Source organism: Zonotrichia albicollis, chromosome 19 (genome assembly GCF_047830755.1).
Source record: "Zonotrichia albicollis isolate bZonAlb1 chromosome 19, bZonAlb1.hap1, whole genome shotgun sequence".
NCBI classification, from domain to species: domain Eukaryota; kingdom Metazoa; phylum Chordata; class Aves; order Passeriformes; family Passerellidae; genus Zonotrichia; species Zonotrichia albicollis.
Genome location: NC_133837.1, coordinates 2,998,552 through 3,025,488, shown reverse-complemented (window position 1 = coordinate 3,025,488; position 26,937 = coordinate 2,998,552). Strand labels below are relative to the sequence as shown.

The following is a 26,937-nucleotide window of genomic DNA, read 5'->3' as shown; positions in this document are numbered from 1 at the left end:
GAAGATGAGGTTTCACTGCATCATTCCAAGGGCTTCATTTGGACACACATCTCTGAATTTAAAACTGGGAAAGTCTGAGAAGCCTATGCACAATTTGATATTTTTAGCACTTCCAACGTTCACGTTCACAGAGGAATAGGGCTCTAAGAACAATAAAAGAAGAAAAATCACAGGTGTACTGCAGAGGAATTTAATGTACTTTTTTTCTCTGAGACATCTTGAGGTTACATTTTAACAGCTTCCTCTAGAAAAAACAAACAAACAAGCAAACAAACTAGTCTTTAAAACTGTAATTTCTTCTGCTATTCCACAAAGAGTATACAAACACTTCAGAATAGTGATGTTCCAGGCATTTGTACAACCAGTTTATATAATCTTTTCTTTTGGGGGCAGCTGCACATATTAGTACAGAACTCAGCAGGACCTGGAAACCTACATTTATGAGTTACTCTCAAGACAGGTTTGATGTATCCAAGTTTGACCTTCAGATGCCACCAACCTCCACTAGCTCCAGTTTTTCCTCAAATGCCGTTTGCCAGCATTAGCTACATAGGAATAAATATTCTTGGTTCCAGATTTTTCTGATCAATAAACTGGCTTAAGACATCCTGACTGATGGATATTCTACAAATCAGTAACTTATGCTAAGTGCTGGTTACATACAGATGTTGGTTTTCCCAGCATTCACCTGAACTAATAAATATAATTCAGACCAGAAAAAAATATAATGCTATTTTCAGAGAAACATTATATAATATTCTTGGACTGCTGTCAAAAGCTTACAGCATTTATCCTCCAACAAAACACAGTGTTCCACCAGACCATCCCATTTGTTTTCTGGTTTTTAATGTTTGCTCACACACAGAGACAAACAAAAGGCACAAGAGGACTGAAAGCTCCACCTTCAACCATCCACATTTGTTTTTTTCCATTTTAACCAAGCAGCCAGAACTAGGTGTTCCGCTTATTCCTTTGCATAGTTTTACAGAAATTTATTATAATGCAGATAGTTTAGGAATTCGGGGTGGGGGGGAGCAAGAGTGTCTAACTTTGAAATGCACATGAGACCATTCCATATTCTGTTCATGTATTCCCTCATCACAGGAGGAGGATATTGCTGACCTGCCTACAAAACCCCCCATTTTCAGCACACCAATTGGTTTCTCAAAGTTAAATTTTAAATAGAACAACTGTTTTGTTTTCAGCCAGTGAACAGAAGATGAGTGTCTAGTACCTCTGCAGGGAACTGCTAACACATAAGAAAAAATAATAGGGTCAGTAAAACTCAACAGCTTTCACGTTTTGCAAAGGACATGGTTTTAACCTACTCTCTTCCCTCCTCTCAGTCTGTTCTTTTGTTTACTGAAATGTCTCATCACATTTATTATCCACAGAGGCTGGAGGGCAAGTCAATTTAAAGGACTGTTCACTTTCTATTGTTCTGCAGCTGAAAATGAAGCTGATAATAAAGAATGCAAATCTGTAGATCACATAATTCAGCACAATGCATATAAGCTATAGGAACCAAAAAATAAAACTAAAACCAGAAAGTGCAATGCTGCATGGCAACTGAAGATTGACAGAATCATAAGGTTCTATGTGCATGTGCTACACAGCAATTTCTCCACTGATCCAGGCTATAGGCACCTGGGGTGTCCAAAAAATCAGAACAGTGGTACCACCATGTAAAGCCCACTCCCTGCCTCAACTCAGGGTCCCAAGGATAAAAGTTCACAACACTGGAATAGTGTCCACAAGGAAAAGAGTTCCTCACCCTCCCTTCCCATGGGATGGGGAGCTCCACAGCTGGTGCTGTAGAGTCATAAGAAATGGTGTGTGAATTCCCAACTTCCACAAACTTAATTTGAAGGTTAAAGTAATAAACTGCAGCTTCTGGAGAAGTAAGCCCACTCTAACCACTCATCTGCAATAAAACTTTGAAGACTCATTCCAAAACCACCGGGATTTGAACCAGATGATATTCAAAAATCTTTTCAATCTAAATGACCCTCAAGTCTTGACATATCCATGAAGTGCCATTCTGATCCAAAAACCTGTAATGACTTAATGCACTAGAATTCTCAGGGCTCAAAATCTGATTAGAATCTGCTGTTTTGAGATTATTTCACTGTTGAAATAAAAAGGTTTTAATATTACTAACAATTTTAAAATAGACTTAAATGGACTGAATTGCTCTCCACTCAGCACAATTTTTACTGAAGTTATGCTGGAGGACCGATGATAAATAATTGACTGTGTCTACCCATCTTCAATACAAGCTGCAGTAAATATTTAGCCACTCACAACCTTCCACTACGGACAATTTGCTCTGCTGCCCATGAAGTCCACAAGTACTTTGAATACAACCAGCTGCTCCTAGGAATACACATCACAGACAGAGAGCACTTCAGCATTGTTGTAATTGAACACATTGCTCAATTATTATTAGCTCAGGGAATTAAACTCAGAACTTGGAAGGAATAACTTAGTTAACACCAATTCACAGTTCAGGTGTTAATGACTTTAAGGTACATGTACAAACCAACTATAGCATGCCTTTGAACATATTACAGAGTGAACATGAAATCAATTCCCTTTGACTGCAATGTCTCTTTCCACCTCATAAAAGTACTCAGATTTCCTCATAGGGCACCTGACAAGTTTTACAACTGCAGAAGTGTTACAAAGTTTTTCTACATCTTAAACTTCAGCACTCAGTAAAAAACAATGAACATCCTGGCACTCATTTCAATTTCTACCCTTACAAATACAACCACTCCCAATGTATACAAGCCTGGCACTTGTCACAAACAAATGTGGATATGCCATGTTGGAGATGTTACCTGCAGCTTTGCCTTAACCAGGCTGAGAGCATCTCCTTTATACCTTCCTTGCTCTTTTGCTCCTCCTTCCTTTTCGTGTCATTGCTTTAGCTCTCCCAGACAGGTTTTAGTAATTCTTTGGCTGTCAGACCAGTCTCAGTGCTATAGACCCCACTGCTTATCCAGCAGATCCAGCCGGGCTGGGCACAAGCAGCTCCTCCCTTTGCGAATGTGCACCCAACTGTGTGCATATAGATCTTTCTCTGTACCAAATAATCTAGTTTTATTGAAGTAACATATTTATAGAATCTCCTTGATCCAGTATCAAAGTTCTAGACATCCATGTTCCACCTTTTTTCCTTTCAGGGTTTGTGGTGAGTTTCTCACCTAAGTAAAAGCACCATTCTCATGAGAGAGCTTGATGCATCTTTATCCATGCACAAGATGGTGTTGCTGGCAGATACATTAGTAAGTAAAGATGTTACAATCCAGGTTTTATAGATCAAGCTGTTAATGCTCAGCATAAGGCTTTAGAAAAACTATTTGCTTGAATTGATATCCAAAGTCTAATCTCACAGACAATTTGACAGCTGCCCATGCTTAGCTATAATTGTAAATAGACAACTCCACTAGCCTTCTCTTCCTGTCCTCTGCCCAGGGACTTGCTAGGGATCTGTTTATCCTAATGAACCTGACAAAGTCCATTCTCAATGCCAGAGCCAGGCTCACTGTTCTGTCACATTGCATCAGTGCAGAACACTGAGAAACTTCCATGGCCCAATTATGCTTCATTAAATTAAGCCCATATTCTATGTGTCAGGGAAAGATATCGAACCACCTCAGCCTAGTGCTTCCCAAAGGAGAAAAAGAATAACTTCCTTTAAAAAAGAAAAATTAGGTTTATTTTGGAAAGCTGCACAGAGAGAGACCACAAGTCAATTCTCCAGGAGATCTCAAGTATTGCTTTGCCTCAGTTTCCCAAATGAGTAATAAACATAAAAGCCTTAGCCAAGTCTTTAAAAAGCCAGTGCCATAGTTATGAAGTTATGTCCTTTAGCTCTGCAGAAAAAAGAAAGTAAGATCCTTTACCTCCTACTCACCAGGTAAAACCACCCTGAATGGTTTGCTCTCAAAGAGGCAGCAGCAGCAGTGCATCATCTCAGCAGCAAAGGCAAAAAATTGCCACCGTAAACCATTCTGCTTTCCAGCACACTGCCCTTCGCTGTATAATTGCTTCCTTCATCTAGTCCTTTACAGTCAGAGAAAGATGGAAACAAGATTTTGCATAGTTAGGTTCCAGAAGTTCCACCCCAGGAACTCCAGCACATAGTTTTGTCACTCATCTCATCTGAGTGTTAAAGCAGAGTATGATCAGTGAAAGATCAAAACCCACTGCAAGCACAGGAAAGACAAGGAACCAGAGCACAGAAGTCAGAACATGTTCAGGCTGTTCCAGCCATTCTGTTCAGACCAAACATTTTATCCTCTTCACTACCTGCTACACCTCACCTTCCAATCTGCCATCTCAACTGCTCAGGTTCTTATACCCTGTATCAAGCCAGTTAGCAGGAAGGAGGCTTAATGGGATATCCTGCATTCACACCAGCCAGCCCACTGCCCTCTCCAGAGAGCAGCAAGACAGACACTGATTTAATAGAAGGATGATGGAGGGTAAAGCCTGTCTCCACAGCTCTCCCCATCCAGGGTATCTCTGCAGCTGCAGACACTTCACTGCTGGGCAGGCTGGTGCTGGAACTGCAATGCAGACCCTGTCTCTGGCAGGTTGAGCTCCAAGGAGAACTCCCAGCTCTTACCACAACACATACACTGTAGAGAGGAATTGATTCAGCTCTCTGCTTCACATCCCTGGTAGAACTCACCAAGGTGACTCAGCTTCAGTAGGTCTTGGTCCATTAGGATTTGAAATGGGTGACATTCCCTGGGGTGCTGAGCCACCACCTTTGCTGGGCAGTGAACTCCAGCAAAGGCAGCCACAGACAGGGATGGCTGAAAGGTGGATATTTTGAAGGACATGGATACTCATTCAGGTCAGTAGTTGGAAGAGAGTCATCCAACTTTGAAATATTCATCAGTGAAGTAACGAATAAGGGTGGCTGGGAGGTAGAAGGAAACAAATAATGAAGATGGAAGAGAGAAAAATCGTCAGAAATTAAGACTGCACAAAATGTAGTTACATCGCATCTTTAACATGACATCTGTCAAATAAGCATCTTAGAGCTAAAATTTAAAAAAAAAAATCTAAATGTTCTGTCCATTATTTAGTCAACTGAAAGAAAAACAATTGCCATTGTAAGTACCAAAGATGGATTGCTTGTAAAGAAACAGTGAAGTGGACTCAGAAGGAAAGAAGTCTCCCTTCCTAGTAAAACATGAAAGAAAAAAGTTTAAGAATCAAGTATTTGATAGAAATATTTGATCCAATAAAACTGATAAACTTAAATGCTGAAAGGAGATTGGATATCTGCCAAAACACCTTGCATTAAAAGAAGAAAGTTACTATACAGATATAAAGTTTTAGAATTTGTTGGTAGAAAGGGAAGCAGGAAATCACAAAGGGAATGGGGAGTAGAGCATTATTATCAGCCAGTCCTTTCCAGTTCCCAGGGATTTCTGCCCCTGAGTCTCAGACATGCACCAGGATACAACATTAAAATATTGACATGCTCAATCCTTTAAAGAGGTGCATCTTTGCAAGATTCACTCTGGTCTGGAAAACAAAAAATCAAGGAAGCAATCATATTGAAAGCAAGGAGTACAGAAAACAGATCTAATTTTAGGAGAACAGAGGTACTGATATACCATGGTGCATTACAAAATATTTCTTTATGAAGAACGGATAGTCAGCCCAGTAACAGTAAAACCCAAAGAAACATCTCTCCCTACACCAAAGAAAGCAAATCTAAGATGTAAAAGAATTTAATAAATTGGAATCAAACCAGCAGAGGCTGTTGTCCATTTTGGAGCAAAACTTATGCAGAACATGACATTCAGACATATCATGACATGATATTCGGAACATGACATTAGCATTTCATAGAGTTGTGCATTGAATGGTGCCCAATACATTTAATCTTTAATTCTGTGAAACAGGATTCAATGAAAACCTGTCAGTTCTATTGTGACAGAACCCACAGGTTCGAATTACAATAACTGGAACTCTGCAAGCATCCAATACTCTGAAGTACTTCCAGACCAAAAGGAGGCCAAACCTCAGGGCAGCATTAAGATTTGTCACTTCTATTTAGATTTCCAGTTTTCAACAAATGCTGAAAACTATCTGGTTTTCTAGATAGTCTAAAGCATTCTAAAGCAGCTACCTAGTAACAAATGTGATTTTTAAAATGCTATCATTTTAGTAAACACATTATTTTTAAGAGCTTCAGAAGTCTTGTCACACAAGCACTACAGACTAGTCATGGTACCAAGTCACTTTTCAGCTGCTGTCAATATAAAACACCTCACGTTGCTGAAAGCATTCAAGATAACCAAATCTGACATCTGTATCTGCTTCCCCTTTCCCCACAAGGGTCTTTTGGACTGGGAGCAGTCAGTATGGCACTGATCTCTTTGATAGCAATGATCTAAAACCAGCTCTCTGACCTTCCAAAGGCAAAGCAAGGAAAGTAAGGAGAATTGTGCCCAAGTGACACTCTAGATTAATCACAGTAATTGAAAGGACCTAGTGACCTCCTCACTAAAATATGTATATGACTTAGGCAGTAAAACATCCCTGCATGGCAAAGACAACCTGCTAATGAAAACTGAAGCATTGCAAGTCCTGGTTTTGTGCTTTGCACTCAACTTAAACAGTGTGACTCTTATTTATTTAAATTAACAAATTCTAACTTTTTCTATATTCATCAGCAAATCCCATTTTCAATAGGTATCAACAAAGTATGGCATGGAATTTTATAAATCACAAATCCCAGCAGGCTAGGTTTTGAAAGGATTTTTTCCTTCAATGGTACAAATAAAACCAACACAGAAAATTGACAGAAAGAGTACAAAAATGTAATTTCATTTCTATCTCTTTGAAGCCTATTAGTGTGTTTTGAAAAATTGCCTCTGAAATATGGAAGAACAAATTCCTTTTTAAAACTTCTCCATACCTGACAAAGCTATAAAAATGACAGATGTGTAATCAAACATTGAGAAATAGTCACTGAGATGTGAATGAGAAAAACTACATCACCAAATGAAGCCTGGTTACAACTTAGTGTACAAACCAAAATATTCAATAATTTTCCCAATTGCTCACAACACAAGGTTTTCCACAGATATATTTTTACAGATACCCCAAAATCATCTTGATTTAACAACCTACCTCTGTATGTCTTGAATGAAGTGCATTGTATTCCTTCTTGAGTTCTGCCTCCCGCTCCTCAAGTCTGCTAACTGGAAATAAAAATAAACATAAAAGAATTAAAATTAACCTCAGAGTTCTAGTAAGTGAGACTGACTTGCCTGGGACTAAGCAAGTAGATTAGAGTATTCCTAGAAGTGAATAGCACAGAGTAGGATAAAAAGTATGTCAGTGGTTATGTTTTTAAGCTCTTATCACTGAGCTTTCTAAGTACATCAACAGCAGCACAATACTGCAATTTGCATTCCCCTAAGGAGCCCAAGTCCTATTTCCCCCTGCTGATTGCTAGGCCAGTGACAGGGGATTTTTCTGTTCCAGGCCAGCTTACTGCTCACCCCAACCCAGATTGCTTCACATGGAAACTGCAGGAAGAGGCAGAGGCCATGTCACTCAATCCAAGATGAAGCCATGCGCTCCAACTAAGGTCCTACATCAGTTCCCTAAAACACATCCACACCATTTCCAGAGGTGTTTAACCAGGACAAACATAGGCAAGGTATCTGTTAAAATACGTTCAAGCCCTATGTGGTACAGAAATTAAGGTTTCTGCTGGCACTCACTCACACTTCACTGAGCATTAAGGCAATAGATTTAAAGAGAGAAAACATTTGAATACTTCTGCAGGTATTCCAGGAAATTAAAAATAGATCTAGCAGATTTAGGAGAACTTTAAAATGTAAGTTCTTATTAGAGGGAGATGAAACCAACTGAGCAGCTCAGTTCATCTGCGCTGCGTTACAGCCCAGATGAAACTGAGCAGAAACAAACTGTGATCTCCCAATGCAATTCATTTGCAGAAAAAGTAACAGAATTCAGAACCTTCTACACACAACTTATTGTGTCATTCAAACACAAAACATTTTTGCTGCTTAGATGTGAATTATATCTATTCAGGTATTTTTGAACACAATATTCATGTGACATAAGCACATGTATCAAATTGTGTAACTGAGCTTATTCTACTAGCTATGTTTAAATATCCCTGGGAAAGTTCAAACTAATAGTTCCATGTTTCCAGAGAGTCACTGCCAGACACACATTATCTGAAGACAAATGTCCAGACCTTCTCTGCTCTTTGCATACTTTCGTGTTGCCAGCTGGGTCTCCTGAAAATTAATTCTCCATATATCATTTCTTTTCAATCTATCTATCTGTATTTTGGCACAGTATTCAATCGTAAGTATGTTTTAAAGAAAAAAACTCTTTGTTCAAGTCAAATGAGTGAACCAAAATACATAACTGTCTACTCACTCAAATCTGTATAAACATTCTGCACTACTAATCTACTCTTGCTCTTATAAGAACATTACGCTCCTTGCTACAACCTTTTGCAGTCCACCTATAAATATATGGCCAAAATATTACATCAAATATTATTTATACCATTGCCAGATCTAATGCTTCCATTTCTGCCCTGTTATCAAACAGAATAAAAGCTCTTTGGATCAAATAGCAGCAGGGAAGGCACAAGTCTCTATAACACAACATAGAGAAAAATTTATTTTACAGCACAATGCATGCATCAAAAAATACATATTTATGTAATGCAGAACACTACTAAACAGAAGAGTTCCGTTTATTGTTTTGATGCACAAGGTGTTTTAAGTCTCCTTGTACATTTGAAGTGCAGTTTTATGGAAGCCTTTGGGAAGACATTACAGAAGCAAGAGTCAGAACTTATAATTAACACAGCTATGATGTGACAGACCATATTTTATACACTATCTTTGCCTGATTTACATCCAAGTCATGAGTTACGAGATGCTAAACAGCTGCCCATCAGAAATACTCAGCAGGTCTCATGTGAGCACACTGTGCCCAGGCTGTGTATCACAGATCCCAGAGGATCTCCCTTGTAAACCTTTCCACTGTGCTAAACCCTCTTTGGGAAAACAGGAGATCAAAAAGTGCTAACTGTATGACTGCTGGACCTTGTATTTGCTGAAACCAGCTCCCTCTCCAACAAACAGTGTCCAAGGATCCTCCCCTGCTGCTTTGTGCTGGGTGGTGAAGTCACGGCTCAATTCAGCCTCGCCCGGAACTCCCACACACACCAGGGGGATGCACCCAACACTGTTTAGCGAGTTCATGTCTACACAGCATAGCCAACTCCAGGGATGAATTCTACAAGTGAATCTGGGAAAGTATTCAACAATACATTTAATGAAGATTAACACTACATCAGGTGTTACCAACACCCTTCTTTGCAGCTGTCCAAAGCCAGCCTTCAGGAAATCCAGAAAAGCATTTCCCACTGTTATGGATACAACACACACTTTCACAGAGGTTGAGGTTCCATAAAGAAGCACACCACTTTTTCCATCTGTGAAGAAAGAAAAGCTTTAAATGTTTTTAAACTTTAATGGCTCAGTTATAATAAATAGTTCCTTGAATCAAGTAATGGAAGACAAATGCACGTGGCTAGTGACGCTGCACAGTCAAGGGGGATGTCTCCATGAGATCTGACCACTGTTTTCATTAAGTACAAAGGTTAAAACTATTAATGGCCCAGAAGATGATATAACTTGACATTAAGCACTTTCTTCTGGAAGTCATTTCCAGCTGTGCAACAGTGCTAGAGATAGAAGTTTCAGCCAGAAGAGGATGTACACGAAGTTACATACCCTCAACAGACACCACAACAGTCCTGAGAACTGGTTTTTCCAATACCTGCAGGATGAGATAAAGCACCAGAAATCTATTCTACCCAAAATATGCCTCCCATCAAGATATGATCTTGCAGAACAAACCAACAGAATACACTATATTTTTCCAATTAAACATTGTGCAAGAGATCAGATATTCCCCAAGGATCAGAAATCACCACCAACTTGATCACAGAGTCAGAAGAATTTTGAGGAAGACTACCAGATTCTCACCCCAAAAACTTTGAGAAACTTAAGTCCCATCAGCAGTAAGAGGAAACTAAATAGGAGGGCAAAATGCCTTTCACTGGCATCCAGAAACACGTTTTAAACTGAATTGTTGCCAGTTCCATTTTAATACACCAACATACAAAGGAGTGGAAGTCTGGCCCTGATAACACCTCAAGAGGAATGGAGTTGGGTGCTGGCACTGCCTGCCACATGCTGAGCCTGCCAAGTCTGATAGTTCCTATCAGACTTAAGTAACAATACAAAAAGCTCCTCTGATATTTCAGTCTCAGACTTTTTTCCACTAAGATGTCAAATTCTTATGGGTGGATGATAAAATTAGTTTGATTATATATATCCTAAAAGCAAAAGTATCCATTGTCTCTGTGCAATGTGTCTTTACAAAGCCATTACAAAGCCTTGTCACATCAAGGAAGACCTTACATTGCAAGATTACATTGTTTAACATAATGCAGGTGCAAATGTAACACCCAACAAAAAAGTTGCACTACCCACTCTTAGAAGCTTATGTTGAAAAAATAGAAAGGTCTTCAAGCATCATGAGCATAAAATGCAAATATTCTAATGCTTTTAGGCTGATGAGAAGGCATCCCCCTGAAACATCTCCACAAACTCAAACCCAAGGTCTAGTGCAAGCTTCTCCAGCACTGCCAATGTTCTAACACCTTTAATGACCTGAGATACCAATCTTGATGAAGGTTCTCTCACAGAAAACCAATTAAGCCTAAAAATAGGATATTAAATGTAATAGTAAACTAGAGAAACTGGAGTTTCTGTCTCCTGACAGCATTATGAGGAACTAGGCAACCAAGCTGCCCACTCTGCCTGTTCAAAAGTCAGAGCTTACCTCCCAAGTCTGATGGCTTTTACCAAGTTTGGAACACCCTTCATCTGTATGTTGTCCTCTGCCTCAAACTCCTGATAAGCCTGAGGGGGAGAAAGAGAAACAGACCTGCTAGAATGGCAAATCCAACCAGTGTGATGCCTTCAAGAGGAATTACAAGTTCTTCCTACACAAGCCAGGACAGAGATCCAGCTAATTAACAAGCCCTTCCTGGCATCAGGACTGTCTGAAGACTCTCCTTGGACAGCTTTCATCTGGCTCTATTCTTTAATGCAGGTCCCACACCAAAGTTAAGATACAGATCCAGAAGGACCTTATGACCTCCTAAATAGTTGCCAAAGAGCACACACATCACTCGTGGACTGAAAAGGGGACTAAGCTATCAAACAAGTGTTTAACCTGGAAGTGGTAAGGCCTGAAAATCAAACCAGCACAGAAATCTAATTTGTAAAACAAGTGAAAAATTCAACCCCTTGACAAGACCAACATGTTCAAGTAGCTCTTACACTGTGAAATACAGTTCTAGATCTCAGTTTAGTAAGTAGAGCACTTGAAATTATGAAGATCATTTAGCTGTCAAGAATGCTCTGTTGATAGCAAGTATCAACACATGCAGCAGCAATGGTCTTATCCCTGACACTTCTGGACTGTTCAAGTTTGCACTATGTCTCAGGCACACAAAATCCCTGCAATTTGTTATCAAAAACTCAAAACAAAACTTAAAAAAAACCCAAAACTCTTTAAACATTCTGCTACAACATTTAATATAAAGACAACCATATGCCAGGACATTCCTCACATAGGCTGAAACTCAAACAATCAAAAATACCTATCAGAAACTTCTACACAAAATCAAGCCCAAAATCCAACCTCTTGCCCAGTCACTGCAAAAGAGGTGTTTTACTGAGAAAACTTTTGATTGACTGCTTTGCAAACAATGGAATGCTCCATTTATACATTTGGCTATTGAAGCAACTCCCTGTCTGATAAAATCCACATCAAGTCAGTGTGGACACAGAAGCTTTAGCAGACTGGATTTGTTGTAAAAGCCAGTAAAAACTCAGGAATGTAAGATTCTAAAAGACATTTAAAGTAATTTTCTTAAGTTACTGCAGTATTTTGAGCAACAAAATCACTATAACAACCAAACTCCAGCACATAAACTACAATACTCCCTTAACTTAAAAACACACATGAGCAGTTAATTATACACCAGTGAACTTCAAGCTCTTCTCACCACTTTTGCTCAGGTATATTAACAGCAAAGCTTAAAGCAGGCCAATCACTGTTCTAATTTCCTACTCCATTTTATTTTAGCCTTGAGTCCTGTAGCTTGGCTCAGTGCCTGCCCTGGAGCCAGCTGTACCCCCTGCTCCATCTAGTGGGCTGCTGGCTCCCAAAACCACACAGACAGCAGGTCTTTGGGAACAGAGCTGGGAAGCCAGGGAAGGCACGGTGAAATGCACAGTCAGGATGAAAGCCTCCCCTTCCAGCGCACCCTGGTACTCACACTTCTTACAGAAGGATTTTTCAGGTGCAGTGACTGACACCTGTGGCACAGTGTAGCAAAGGGCAGGGGGAATCTGCCTGGTAAATAAACCTGAGATAATGAGTGATACCACCAGAGATGAGGAACATCCACACTGAGAACACACTAGCAAAGAGTTCAGTTCCACACCTGCTAATCAAGAAATACAAGAACCCAAGCCATTCCGTTCCTCCTTTGCTGGAAATCATATTAGTTCTACTGCTGGCAGCCTGTGAAAATGAAGCAGGAACAATCCAGGTCCCCAGTGAACAAACCTGAACTTTTTAACTTCTTTCCAGGACCTATTGAAAAGCTTTCTTGTATTCCTTGAGATACACACCAGTAGAGCCATCCCTAGAAGCAGCATTTACTGACAGAACTGTTTCACACCATTTTAGTTATTCACATCGCCATCTGTGCAGATACACAAATCAAGTCTCAAAACAACTTTCTGGGAAGTTTCTGTTTCCGTTAAACTTCACAGCTGAAAGTTCACATCAGAGACTCCCTGTTAACTACAGAGCCACATGAGCTGCATGATATCCCATGTGCAGAGATCTTAGATATTGGATACCTTCAGATTATCTAAGGGTGACTGTCTGCCTGGGTGTACATTACAGCAATGCTGGTGTCCTGAGAGCTCAGAGGAGAAATCAGATATCAAATATCATCTGAAGAACACTCACAACAAAACCTGGTCTTGCATCTTCACTTGAAGCCAATGAAAGCAATAGTTCTGTTTAGCTTCTGAGAAAAACAAATGTTTTTAGGTCAGCTTCCAAAGCATTTGTCTCATATACCAAATAAAACTTTCAGCAAGCAATAACTGCAGAGTATCACCTGACATGGAAAATACCATCATCTCAAGAGTTGTGTCACAACATTTACAGCTCCAAAACTCAAGAGCTGTTTCTTGGGATTATACTCATTTGGGGTTTGTTTGTTTTGTTAGGTTTCCCTCACAAATGCAGTTTTCTCCAAATGTAATCTATCTTGCACACAAAGCTCAGGTTTGATAAAGTCAGGTATGTAGATATATCTGTTTTCTTGTCAAATGCAGTTTGTTATTTTGGTTGTACTTTAGCACTAGGCAGATCCAGAAAAGGAGCCAAATCTTTCAAGTCCCATAGCCTACCACCTCAATTAGAAAGCACAGAAAGCACTTCAATCATGCAGACATGGTGTTTTTCAGATTCTCTAATAAATAAGTTACCCCAAGAATGATTCCTGCAGAAAGCTTATGCCAAAGCTGTTCCATTCCTGTAGTAAGTCAAAATATACTAGCCATTTTTTATTCCCAAAAATTTATTTAACTTATAGCCTGTAATACATAAAGAAAACTGACATTCCCAGAAAGAGGCAAGGAAGGAAACTAAAATAAACCTCTGTGGCCTGCCCGCTCTGTCCCTCCCCTCCCCCCATCCCCCATCCCCAGCCAGAACTCAGTGGAACATCCCATGAGCCTGAGAAGATCTTATCCCTTCCTGTAACTGGAGACTGAGCACTATCCCAGCAGTATCGTGTGCATTCACAGAGCACTGCTGGACAAATGAGCTGTGTATTGCTATTACAAGTTTTTAACAGCCCTCTGTTTTCCAGGTCCAGGGTTGACATTTCAAATATTTTAATGCTGCAAACAAATTACAAGTAGCACAAAGGCGTCTCACAACAGCAAAGACTTGAAGTAATGTGGAAGTCAGGTATTTTCAAATTCTTCTAAGAAATACTTAAAATTATATCACAACCTGGCATTGGCCTCAGAGATACCACTGCAAAACAAAATAATGTTATCTACTAAACATGTGGCATTATCATGTCCACAGGTGCCCTCTGCTGCTGAGAAGGAAAAAATTACATGAATTCTGGGTAAGTCATAAACCCAAAAATAAACATTTGTCAACACTCAGTAAAAGTTTACTATAGACTCACAGCAAGAACTTCTAAAATCTCTGCCTGTACCAACATCAGTCCTAAACAAATCCCCAGAAACTTTCTGCTATTTAACTTGCTTGAGCTTCCACATGGCACAGACTCCAAGAATTCAGGCCTCTTTATATACTGCCCCTCTCTGTCCAGGTACTGCTGAGAGCCAGGCCACACAAGGGACAGGAACAACCCAGGGAAAGTAAAAGCCAAGAGCAGCAGTGCAAAATGAGATGAAAAGCTGGATCATAAGACAAGGAGCTCCAGACAAGCTCTTGATTTGAGCCCATTCCTGCGCTCAAATAGAAGCCACAAATCCTTACGCCTCTGCTCTCCTTCAAGCAGTCCTAAAGTTTAATGAATTTATCCTAGATTGCCACATATTGCACCATTATTTTGCAGCAAACTTGACTTAGGCAGCCACCACATCTCATCAAGTATCAGGACTGAGTGCTACCCATCATGCAGGAGTGGTAACTCCAGTGCATCTGCTTCCACCGTTCAGGATTTCATCATCTGCTAGGCTCACAGTGCTTCCAGCTGTCATCTCCCCCTCCTAAAAAAGAACAGACCACTTCAAGGTAGTTCACTCACGTGGCAGCAACTGTTTCAATTCCTGATGAGGGGAAAAGAAGTCAGTGAACCACAGGAAGGGTGCAACTGCTTGACACAAAATAACCTCTGGATTTCACTCCAGGAATTTCAGAAGGCAGCTTTATTCTAACCGAAATGATTGAATACACGGTGAACGATGCAATCCCACAGAGTAAATTTAAGTGCAAAGAAATAAATTTTTTTCCTTTTGATTTAGTATGACAATCACTTAGACTGCACGAACAAGTACTTAAAATTCAGGACATAATAACCATAACTTCTTAACTGGCACACAGATTTAAGCACATACAATCAAGCAGAACTCAACCATGTGACTTAAGAGCTGTCCCAGCTGACAAGTCTTCACTAAATGCTCAGCACTGCCAGTGTTAAAGAGAATGAGTCAAAACTTTTTAATGGGCAAAACTTGTTCTCACAGGCTTTGCTTATTTGAGAAAAAACAGAGCACAGGCAGCCTACACAAAGCAAAAAGTCTTGCAGGTAAAGTATGACATAGAACCATGTATTACCTGTTTTCCATTCCAATCTATTACTCATATCACCAGCTGATGTTGTGATCTCACTCTGCACTCCAGACCCAGGTTTTATTTGGTTACTTGCTCTGTGCCAGACATTTGCAACTGCCATTACCAGTGATAACACTGCCACCGTTTTGAATGTTGACGTGGTAACACAGTTAGCAATACCAGAGCCTAACTTAGATGCACAGGCAGTACTATAGAAGTAGAAGAGAAAAAGAAATATAGCTAAAAGACTTGGAGCTGAATTAAAGTGACACATCGATCATTTGGATTGTACAACATGCCAGCAAAACAAGGTAATGCAGTAAGGTTAAGCTGCTTCACAAATATGTACTTGTATGGTTTTCATACCTTAGAAATTTAGATCACTAAAAAAAAACAGTTAACTTGCATAATATTCATTAGGTGTTCAACAAATGTGCTTATGTCCCCTTTGATCTTGCTCTGCATCAGCAGCATGACAAATCTTCCCAGCAGCCTTTCATGCTGTCCCAGACAGCTTATCAAGGCCAAGCATAAGCAAGCTCAGTGTTTAACCCAGCCCTATTGTTTCTCCAAATATACAGTTCTGCCATCACAGAAGGTTTTTCTCCAATACAAAGATTTTTTTCTCTAATAAATAGATTTTGGAACTGTCTAAAATCATTGTTTCATCACTAGACCTTTACGTAGTTATGGTAACTGTTTTTAGTAACATTACTTCTTACAATAAAAGTAGTTGTAGCAACTCTCAGTGCTTCTACTGGAACTGCTGAGTTTCTTGGGAAAATACTTTCATTATCATTATAGATATACACACACATATACACACAATAAATAAATAAAACTTTAAAATCATACATATACTTGAAGGCATCAAAGCAAAAAGATAATTTCACACCAACAGACTCACAGAGCAACATAAAATGTTGTTATCAATACATGGTAAATGTAATTTCTATTAGAGAAACTCCAGGTATGCTGCCACATACACTGTCAGAAATCCAACTGATTTTTCTTTTTCGTGCAACCACTTTATCCTTTGGATTGTATTAACACAATAAAGCCATGGCCTACAGGACAGGACGCAATCTTGACCCACAATCTTGTTGTCAGAGAGTGGGGTCTCCCATGAACAAGCTGTTTGAGCTGTGTGTTATGAGCACAGGTCTTCTAGAAACAGTATCTTTGTCACCAAAACTCCACTTAACTCCTGCTACAATGTTTTATTTTCCCCTCCTGTGAGGCTCTTAGATACACACACACCACCGTTCCACGAGATTCGCAGGGTTTCAGGCACAAGTCTCTACAATTAATCATTTTAGCCTGACTTCATCTACAAAGAGACAATCCTAGGAAATAATCACACTGGTCTTTGCTACGAAAGATTGCTTGAAGTGCTCCTTCATCCCTGCCTCCACAGGATCTGGGAATATTTGAACATGGATAATGAAGCAGGTGATGCCTCTAAGATTTGCCAACAACATTCTGAGCTGTCCAAATTTCAGTAAAATTCTGCCCTAGGTGCCACCTACATTCATCTTGACACTCAGACTAATACTCCTGCCCTGCTACAGGCTCAATCATGCCACTGAAAATTAAACTTTACAGGAAAATTTTAGAGCGTCAGCTGAAAAGAGCTGTAACTTACTGTGTTAGGGGCAGGAAATGTAGCTGAGCAGAAATAAAGGAAGAAAGAGTAGTGAAAAGGGGCTACTTTTGAAGACTGACACTGCTTTTAAAAACTGGCCATCTCTCAGCCTCATCACAATTCTCACTTTACATTCCTGCAGAGTCCAGCAATAAAAGCTAGATATTAACTGATGAACACACCAGTCTCACATCAACAGAAGATGGCTTAGAAGCTTGAAGTATAAAAGCAGAAAAACTGATGATGAAGTTTCATTCAATGACTGTGTGGCTGGATAAGAAGCAGCCCAGCAGAATGTCTAAACTACAAAATATTCAACTTAAGTGTTTCAAGACAACTGATCACTATCATCTTTTTCCAAAGTTTCCAGAAGTTTTCTTCCTATTACATCTCTAAAAAGGGAAGTGTTCTCCCTAAACTGTTTTTCTATAAAAACTAAATGTCTCCTAGAAATAAATCATTTAGCAAAAATTATATAGAAGTTAATGAGAATCACCAACAATGCTCTTCTCCTCCCAGCTGTGCTTCTAAACCTGAAGATTACCTTTATTTTAGCACAGACAACTGTTTAATAGGAAGAAAATATCTTATTTTGTTATCACTAACAAGGAAGTAATCAAAGCATCTTCTGAAAAAGTTGCTAAATGTGAAGAAAGCACTGTCTAAAAGGTAAGAAATACAAGCAGGACACCAGAAGAATCAATTACAAGTCACAAGCTTGTATCTGACTTGTTTGCCTTAATTCTAAAGAAAACAGACTTGCACAAGAGTTAAATCCAGTTATCTAAGTACAGGAATCAGAAGGCATGTGCATTATCACTTTACAGAACAAAAATTAAAATGCACTAATACACTTAAAAGGAGAGCACCATGTTTTACTTACTTTGATCAGCATAGTTTTTTGCTTTTAGTTCAAGTTGTCGAGTTTGTGACTCTAATGCTTCCACTCTGGTCTGTAAGTCCTTTTTCTCTTGTTCTTGAGAATCTTCAAATTCAATGAATTTCTAAACAACAAAAAAATAGTTAAGTTAGACCAAACAACTAATTACAGGTTTTGCAGCAGGTAGGAAGAAACACAGCAACCCTTCACAGCCAGGAAGGTGCAATGTGGTTTCCAAAACAACTGAATAGATCCATAGGCCACATTTAAACACAAAGAACTATTTCAGTCCAGGTCCATCAGTCAAGCACCCAGCCTAGGTTATACTGTGTAATAACTTGCAACTAAGTGCCAGCTACTCCAGAGAACCTGCTTGGGATTAACAAAAATATGAATTACTTCATTATTGTCTAACTTAATGTACAACAACTGCCAACAGTGCATGTGAACACAGGGAGTCTGGGTATCCTTAGTCTGACTAAGAAACATCAGTGAAGTTATTTTCACCCATAAGCCACAAAGGTACACACTGCAACAGGGACACACTAGCAGTAGTACCAACCAACCTGATTTGATATCTTTTCCATTCCCACCCAATTCTGCTATAAATTCTCATAGTCTTCATCAGATCCTTAATAACCATCTACAATCTGTCAACTCCACAGAAAACTCTGTGCTGATCACCATCACCTTCTGTTTCCTTGGTTTACCACACTTGTGATTACCCATATTCTGGAATTCACTGATGAATGCATCAGTGTTTACATTCTCTAACATAAAAATTACCAACACGCCATTATAGCAGCTTTGAAAGCACTTTTTTTTGCTATTTATCTTACCTAAAAAGTCAAGAAATTCCATATGTATTACTGGCACAAAGAACACTTCTAAAAGCCAAGGATATTTTAGGTCATGCAGTACTCTATGCTCTGCATTGCAAGGAGAAGACAAGGCCACCAACACAAGCTATGCAGAAGGCTCATAGAACAGGGAGGAGAAGCAGACCAGAAACCTCTGCAGGAAAACATCCTTAACATCCACAACAGTTAAAGGGGCAAAGGCAGCTGAGGACCACATGGCAGAAAAGGGACAGTGAAGGCAGCAACTTGAAAACAGTAATCTGATTTGAATATTTTTTCCTATGTATTGTTTGGAAAATTTAGTGGGAAAAGTATTTCTAACGGTCATACATCAACTGTTAATGAACTATTACTACATTGTAGCCATTGCTCACACATTTTTTACAAAAGCAGAAATTCATAACCTTATGAAAAGGGCTTCAGTTGAACGGGATCATCAGAAGTTCTGATTAAAAAGTACTTCAGATGTAGAAATGCATCAAAACCTATGAAGCGAAACAAGAGTCCCTTTCAGACATGCTCTGCACAGCTATCACAGGACTGGGCATGGTGTTCATATGACTGTGCTGGAAACCAAACCACAACAATTGAGGAAGAGCTGACATAGCCCAGGTAGCTCTGCTCTGGGTGCTGCCATTGAAAAATCCCTCCTCAAACACAGGTGTGCAGGAATCTTTCTACCTCGTCCACACGAAGTTTGGGAATATTAATTAATCCATGTAATTTGAAAATCTCAATGATTAAGTTTGTTTCATTTCTTCTTTGTAATAACTGATTCAAGACTTTTGCCCATTTAATATTCAAGTCACGTCTGGCCAATTCTTGGCAGACTCCTTTTTCAAAAAGGGCTTCAAAGTTTGACACAAATTAGGTACTGGGGCTAAAGTTACACTAAACACAGGAAGTTTGTTACACTAAACATGGGAAAACATGAAATAAGAATTATAAAACTGTACCATCTTTGTTTAGTTGTTTCTCTGATGATTTCCCAAAAATATGTCATAGCTTGTTAAAGGCCAGGGGCAATTATACTCATGAATAACAAACAGCCATTCAGAGCCATTAATGTCATTGTTACTCATGAAACCACAGAGAGATATAACTTTGTATTTCCTCTCAAGTTCTTCAACTGCAAGTGATAAAACTGTTTTTCCCTAAAACGGAAAAAGTTACCTTCCATTAGTTTACCTTCATTTTGTTAAAGTCCAAATTTACATTACTATACTTGAAAGCATTTCTGTAATTACATCTGAGTATTTTTCCCTCCCCTGCTGTAAACTATACCTGATCAGATCTTGGGATTGAGAACTTTGGACTTTGAATACTTTTATTTGGTTTCATTTCTCCTTCTGGTGATGGTATAATGACAAACACAGGCCCAGCAGATTGATCATCACACCCTAACTAAGCCTGCACAAGTATGACAGAAGAACTAGTGAGATAAACCACCACAGCAGCCAAGGACAGGCTGAGCACCCATACTAAACTACTTTTTTTTAATTTACATTGATAATACACTCAACTACTACTTACCTCCTGCACTGTTTAATGTAAATACAGCAGCATATGTAGGAACACATTAGGCACTCAATAGTTATCCTCTCATTTCAACCCCAGCTACTGGTTATTCAAAACACTGAGGCAGACAAAAACCTAGTTTTCCCCATTTTAAGTGACATCTTGTTTGGGCCACAAAGATGTACTTTACAACTCTCATGAGAAGTGTGAGAAGTGAGATTTTTGGTACTTTGTTTTTTAAGAGCAAGCTGAAGGACACCAACCTGTCTTTAAAACAATCAGACCAGATTATATAAGATTACAGAAAATACAGCTGGAATGATCCTTAAAAGGCCATCTTGTTTCCAGGTTCTGATGCTTAGCATTGGATCCCTGGATCCTAATTTTGATTAGGCTATGATGAGGTGTAACACATGCGATGCAGAGCTCCTCCTGCATGTGCCTGCCCGCGATACCTCCATCAGCCATCTTTGGCAACTCCCATTTAATCCATCCCATTTTCTCCAGGCAGGATCACGTGCGTCGTTTCAGACCTTTGTCCAACATGTTTTTACAGACCTCATATAAAAAGTGTAGAAAGTCCCACACAACTAAATGCAAAAATATTTATGTAATCAATTTTAAACCTACTTGAAAGCTTGCAGAGGTCCTTGGAATAAATAAGAACTCAAGACTACACAACAGCCCAGCACATTTGGAGCCCTCTGTCCTATACACAACCACTGAAGCACTCAGTAATACATTATTAGCCAAATGAAATATCTCTTCCTTTATTTATATCATCTTCTGTCTCTTTACATGTTGACAGGTTTTCCTGTCACAGGACCCAGGTGCAATGCTGAGCATATCTGATGTCAGGGTGCCACCCACTTGGCAATCTTTATTACTCTATGACACGTCCTTCAGCGATGTGTATTGCAACAATAACAGATTCTCAGCCAATGGCAAGTTCTTGGAGCAGAGAGAAAAAAAAAACACCTAAAAAGTCAGTTCAGATGGACTTGGGGGATAGAAAAACATGTGAGAATGAAAACAACCTGATAGCCATAAAATAGAATGGAAGTTTTCTGTAAAATGCATCTCAGTTTTGTTCGTTCAAATTCAAAATACTTAAACTCTTACTGCACAGTGTTTACTCAACATACAATCCTAACGAAGAAAGTTACCTGTGGGAACAGTAAGGAAAAGCAGACATGAAGTTTATGCTATGACTTAAACCAATTTTAGTAGTGGTAGACGCTTTTTCCCAGTTGCCAAAGAGTTCAAAAACAGTTTAATCCCACCAACAGCAGAAAAGCTAAAAGATATCCTAATTTGGCATAGCTAAATGGAGTAGATTTTATCCTCTTTCCAAGTGCACACAAAACACATGCCAGCTACAAGTGCAGGCCTGAAACAGCACATTGCTGCAGAAGTAACTCCTATCAGAGTATAAAATAGCAGAAGCACAAATGCTGGTTCCTCTCCCCCTTCTTTGGGGCAGGAATTGTTACCTCACAGTCACCAAGTGCAAAGGTAAGAACTGGAAGCAGAACAGCAGAGCAGCTGGTTCCTCCATTCCTTCAGCAATACCAAAAAACCTATCATGTTAAACGTCAGACAAGTGATTTCACAGCAACTACAAAGATCAAAACTGTACCCACAGGGTTAAGAAGTAGGCCCAGAACTTCTGTCAGGGTGACTTTAAAAACAATTATTCCAGAAATCCTCAGGCAACAACTTTTAAGATATCTCTTTAGTAACATGTTTTAAGCACACGAAATAAAGAAGGCAAATTACAAAAATGGGGTAAGGAGACCCCTACCCAAATAGTAAACTATTTAATGTTCATAAAGATACTGTTGCAAATAAATGTCCTACAACAGAAAACAAACAGAAAGTAAAAGAAGGTGTGTTAATTGTCCAGAGAAACTGTGGCTGCCTCATCCCTGGATGCGCTCAAGAGTAGGCTGGACAGGGCTTGGAGCAAAATGGTGTTGCAACGATGTCCCTGTCCGTGGCAGGGGTTGGAGTGACATGAACTTTAAGGCCCCTTCCAACCCAAACCATTGTGTGAAATTAAGAACAGATGACAATAAATATGGAACTCAGCAGCTCAAAATTCTCCATTTTGTCACCACATGACACAGGCAAACTCCAAACGAAGATAATGCGCTAAGCAAGCAACTTTTTGTCCAAGGAAATGTTAAATTTCTGTTCCCTCCTTTTATTTCAACCATACTGCACCCATCAGGTTATCTCAGCATCGAAAAAATAATTCAACAACCATGCCTGACTAACACACGCACCTCTCCTGAACACACTAGGCTGTACCTAACACTTTCACACCTGCACAGTGCAATGACCTCAGCACATCACAAAAATGACCTTTGTGCTCACCATGAAAATACAGTCTCTGGTCTAACTGCACTTTGGAAAGCATCAGCCAGGTGTCTTGCAGCCTGAGCACTGGTTCTTCAACTGCATAAAGCCTGTCCTCTCAAGCTAATTTATCATGACACAGAGAAATGGAGATGGCAGGGAAGCACACTACTAAATCAGGCACTTACAGTTCCTGAAAAGCTACAACAACAAAATTAACCCCATGTTCTGTTTCATCACATTGGTACGGTTTCTGTCCAGCTGCCCAAGGCCTGTTTTTTGATCTGGCAAATGCTGCCTGTGCTTCAAACCTGATGGATTTTCTCATTAATTAGTTCAGAAAGTATTTATCAATCCCTTCCTATTACTCTCAATATAAACATATTTTCTAAAAGACCCTTTTACATCAGCTTGTGTCAGAAATAGTGTGGCAACTCCAGTCCCCTGACTGGAGTCCATAAGGCATTATAAAACCACCATGTGTTTGACAAGGAGGATGAATGATTTATCAGTCCAACAGCTGGGGGGACACCATTCATACCGCAGTTCTTCATAACAAACTGAGTCCTGGAATAATCTGCAGACAACATTTTGCACTCACAAACAAGTGTTTGTACAGGGCTAAGGCTTTTTAAATTAAGCTTTTACTGTTAATGTTGTGTTCACCCTCAGTGCAGTTGTTCTTCTGATTTTTGGAAAATTTAGAAGGCAAGCACAACCAGAGAGATTAGCACAGGACAAGGGGTCTGGAAATACATTTTTAAGATGGCTTGTTCCATTACAGATAATGCTGCCAATCCAATTTCCTTCAGGAGTTTGGCAAGACAATGAGCTGGAGGAAGTTACCCTGCACAGCTGCTTCCTATTGTATCGGTTTATAATATCAGATCAGATAATGCCTCTCAAGCTTGTTTGTGCTGAAATGATTCTTGGTACAAACACTAAAATAAAAACATTTAACATCCCAAATCAGAGTCGACATCACTGGAGAGTCCACACCACCTGTTGCTGCCTACAGCTTTATGTACCATCTCTGAAGGGCTTCAGCCTACACACTGTGTATTTCCATGTTTTTTGTAACGCGTTGTCACTATTTTTGCAAAAATGGACAACGCGCCTCCCTCCGCGGGGAGCATCCCGCGTGGCCGTGACAGCACAACCAGCGCACGGTTCCATGTTTGCGCCTCTCCCCTCCCTTCCCGCAGCGCTCCGCAGAAGTGACCGGGGATCCCTCCGCGACGAGCGGCTCAGGGGACCGCATGCACACGGACCCGCACGGACGGGTCCCGCTGCGGCTTAGCTGCACGGACCGGGAGGTACTCCGCGCCCTCCTCATCCTTCTTCCAAGCTGCGTCGCGACCCCAACTCCGGCCGCGCGGCCGGACGGGGCAGCCCCGGTACTCGCTCCAGGCGCCGCCCGCTCTGCCCCGGGCAGGCCCAGCGCGGGAGGTGCGGCCGCCCCCACGGAGCCGCCCCGGCCCAGCGCCGCGCTCACCTCCTCGGCCTGCTTGCGCAGCGCCTTCTCCCGCTCGTACTGCGTGAGCAGCTGCTCGTTATCGTCCCGCAGCAGCTCCAGCTCCACGCTGGTCTCCTGGCTGTGAGCGCACACCGAGTCCAAGTTCTCCAACACGGCCACCACCAGCGGCATCAGCTCGGCCACCACCTCCTCGTCGTAGCGCCCGATGAGCCGCTCGAACTCACGGTAAATGGAGCCCGCCAGCCCCGACACCCGCTCCGACATCATGGCGGGGCCGGGCCCGCCGGGATCCTCCTGGTACACCACGCCGTCCGCCAGCTCCATGGCGGCAGGGAGTTGTGCGGGGCCTGGCGGGGCCCGGGGGTCCTGCTCGGAGCGGCTCCCTGCGGCGGCGGCAAAGCCTCGGTCGGGCCGGGCGGGGAGCGGCGCGCGTCTCTGACCTCACCCGCCGCGCCGGGCGGGGTCTGCCGGGACGGCAGCGTGGGGCGGAGCTACGGACTAGAAGCCAGCGCGGGGGGGTGTGGTCTGCTGGTGATGTCATCGAGAGGCAGGGCCTGTGGGAGGCTATGGCGGTGACTGCTCGCGGAGTTGGTGTTGCGTTTCAGGAAAATGCGTTCGGCGGGAGCAGGGTGGCAGCGGGAAGGGTTAGGCTGTCGGGGACACGTCAGGAATCACCGAATCGTCAAGACTGGAAGAGACCTTTAAAAGGGCAATAAGGCTGGGGAATGGACTGGAGCACACTTCCTGTGAGGAGCGGCTGAGGGAGCTGTGGGGAGCTCGGCCTGGAGGAAAGGAGGCTCACGGGACATCTTATCCCTCTCTACAACTCCTCCTGTCAGGAGGGTGCAGCCAGGAGAGGGTCGGGCTCTGCTCTGCCGTGTCCCAGGGAACAAGGAACTGTCGCAGACATCTTCATATGAAAATCCTTTCCTTAGGATTTTTTCCTCCTGAGAAGCTGAGAGGCCTCAGGAACAAATATAAACAATTATTATCTGCTGCTGTGGAATGCAACAGGTGCATCTGTGATTGGTCTCATGTGCTTGTTTGTAGTTAATGGCCAATCATGGCACAGCTGGCTCAGACAGAGAGTCTGGGACTGCTGCCTTTGTTATTCATTCTTTTCTATTCTTAGCCTAGCCTTCTGATGAGAACTTTTTCATCTATTCTTTTAGTATAGCTTTAATGTAATATATATCATAAAATAATAAATCAAGCCTTCTGAAGCATGGAGTCAAATCCTCGTCTCTTCCCTCCTCTGAAAACCCCTGTGAACACCGTCACAAGGAACAGGACAGAAGGATGCAGCCCTATGCTGTGCCAGGGGAGGTTCGGGTTGGACATTAGGAAGAAATCCTTCACAGAATGAGTGATTGGATATTGGAATGGGCTACCCAGGGAGATGTCACCGTCCCTGGAGGTGTTGAAGAAAAGACTGGATGTGGTATGCAGTGCCACACTCTGGTTGACAAGGTGATGTTGGGTCAGGTTGGACTGGATGATCTCAGAGGTCTTCTCCAACCTAGTTGATTCTGGGTTTTTTTCCCAGTCTGACCATGCACCTGGCACTACCACTGTAACTTCTAAACCAGTATTATGCAGTGCTGGGTACAGATGCCTCTTAAATAGCTCCAGTGTGGTGATTTCAAGCCCTGACCACACAAACAGTAAAAAAAAAAAAAATTCAAATATTTAATCTGAATCTCCCCTATCTCAGCTGAAGGCCATTTTCTTTGGTCTTGTCTCTGCAGGCACAGCAGAAGAGCCCCATCCCCACCTCGCTACATGCTCCTGTCAGTAGTTCTAGAGAGCTGTGAGGTCACCCCTGAGCCTCCTCTTCTCGAGACTAAACAAATCCAGCCTCATAAGACATGTTTTCTAGCCCCTTTATAAGCCTTTTTCCTCTTCTCTGGGCACACTCCAGCCTCTCAATATCCTTTTTAAAGTGAGTGGCCCAAAACTGAACACAGCAGTGCCAAGAACAGAGGGACAATCACTTCCCTGGTGCTGCCCACGCTATTCCTGATACAGGCCTAGATACCCCAGGTCACCGGAGTGAATATCAAAGCCCTGGTGCTGTTGGTGGAGGCTCTGGGGCCCCTTGACAACAGAAGGTTTGGTCCCTTTAGATGCTTACTGTGGGGCCAGGGTGGGGAGCTCCGGCTGGGTTGTGGGGTTGGGGTGTCCCATAGGCAGCTCCCTCTGTGAATGGCAGATGTGAGGCAATGCAGTCTGACAGCTCCCAGGGTATTTGTTTATCACACCCATGGAGGCATAAATAGACCCAGTGATTCACTGAGGGGTGACTGGAGGAGTTAGAATCTTAACTCCTGAATTTTGGGACTCTGCAGCTCTGTTTGCTGGTGTCTGGCAGCAAAAGGGCCTTTGCCTTCAAATAAGGTCTCCAGATAATATCAGAAATCCTGCTTTCTTAACAGTAATACAGCTTAGAAGGCATCTTGCACTTGCTGAGATTGATTTTCTTAGGATTTGGAATAGGGGGTTCCCTTCTGGATCATGTGTTCTGTCATGGGAACAATGGGAGCTGTTACAGACATTTACAGTAAACTTGAAAATACCTGTTGAAAATTTTCTGAGTTGTTTCACATCCTTCATTTTGTCGTGGGGTAATTTAAGTTGGGAAAACCCTTTAAGACCATCAAGTCCATCCATTAACCCAGCA

At 41.3% G+C, this 26,937-nt stretch overlaps 1 protein-coding gene across 5 annotated transcripts in view; it reads right to left on the bottom strand.

Moving 5' to 3' along the window:
• The window catches only part of SPAG9 (sperm associated antigen 9), a 62,531-nt gene extending 37,808 nt beyond the window's left edge, over nt 1–24,723 (bottom strand). For 3 of the 5 annotated variants that reach the window (XM_074555136.1, XM_005494762.4, XM_074555137.1), the window contains exons 1-3: nt 24,276–24,722; nt 18,045–18,165; nt 7,168–7,238 (exon numbers count right to left, since the gene is read on the bottom strand). In XM_074555136.1, the coding sequence (XP_074411237.1) occupies nt 7,168–7,238; nt 18,045–18,165; nt 24,276–24,581 (498 nt within the window). In that variant the 5' untranslated portion in view covers nt 24,582–24,722. Of the gene's footprint in view, nt 1–7,167; nt 7,239–18,044; nt 18,166–24,275 lie in introns of all 5 variants that reach the window. The other 2 variants (XM_026797827.2, XM_005494763.4) reach the window with 2 other exon arrangements.
• Between the last annotated feature and the right edge of the window lie 2,214 nt (nt 24,724–26,937).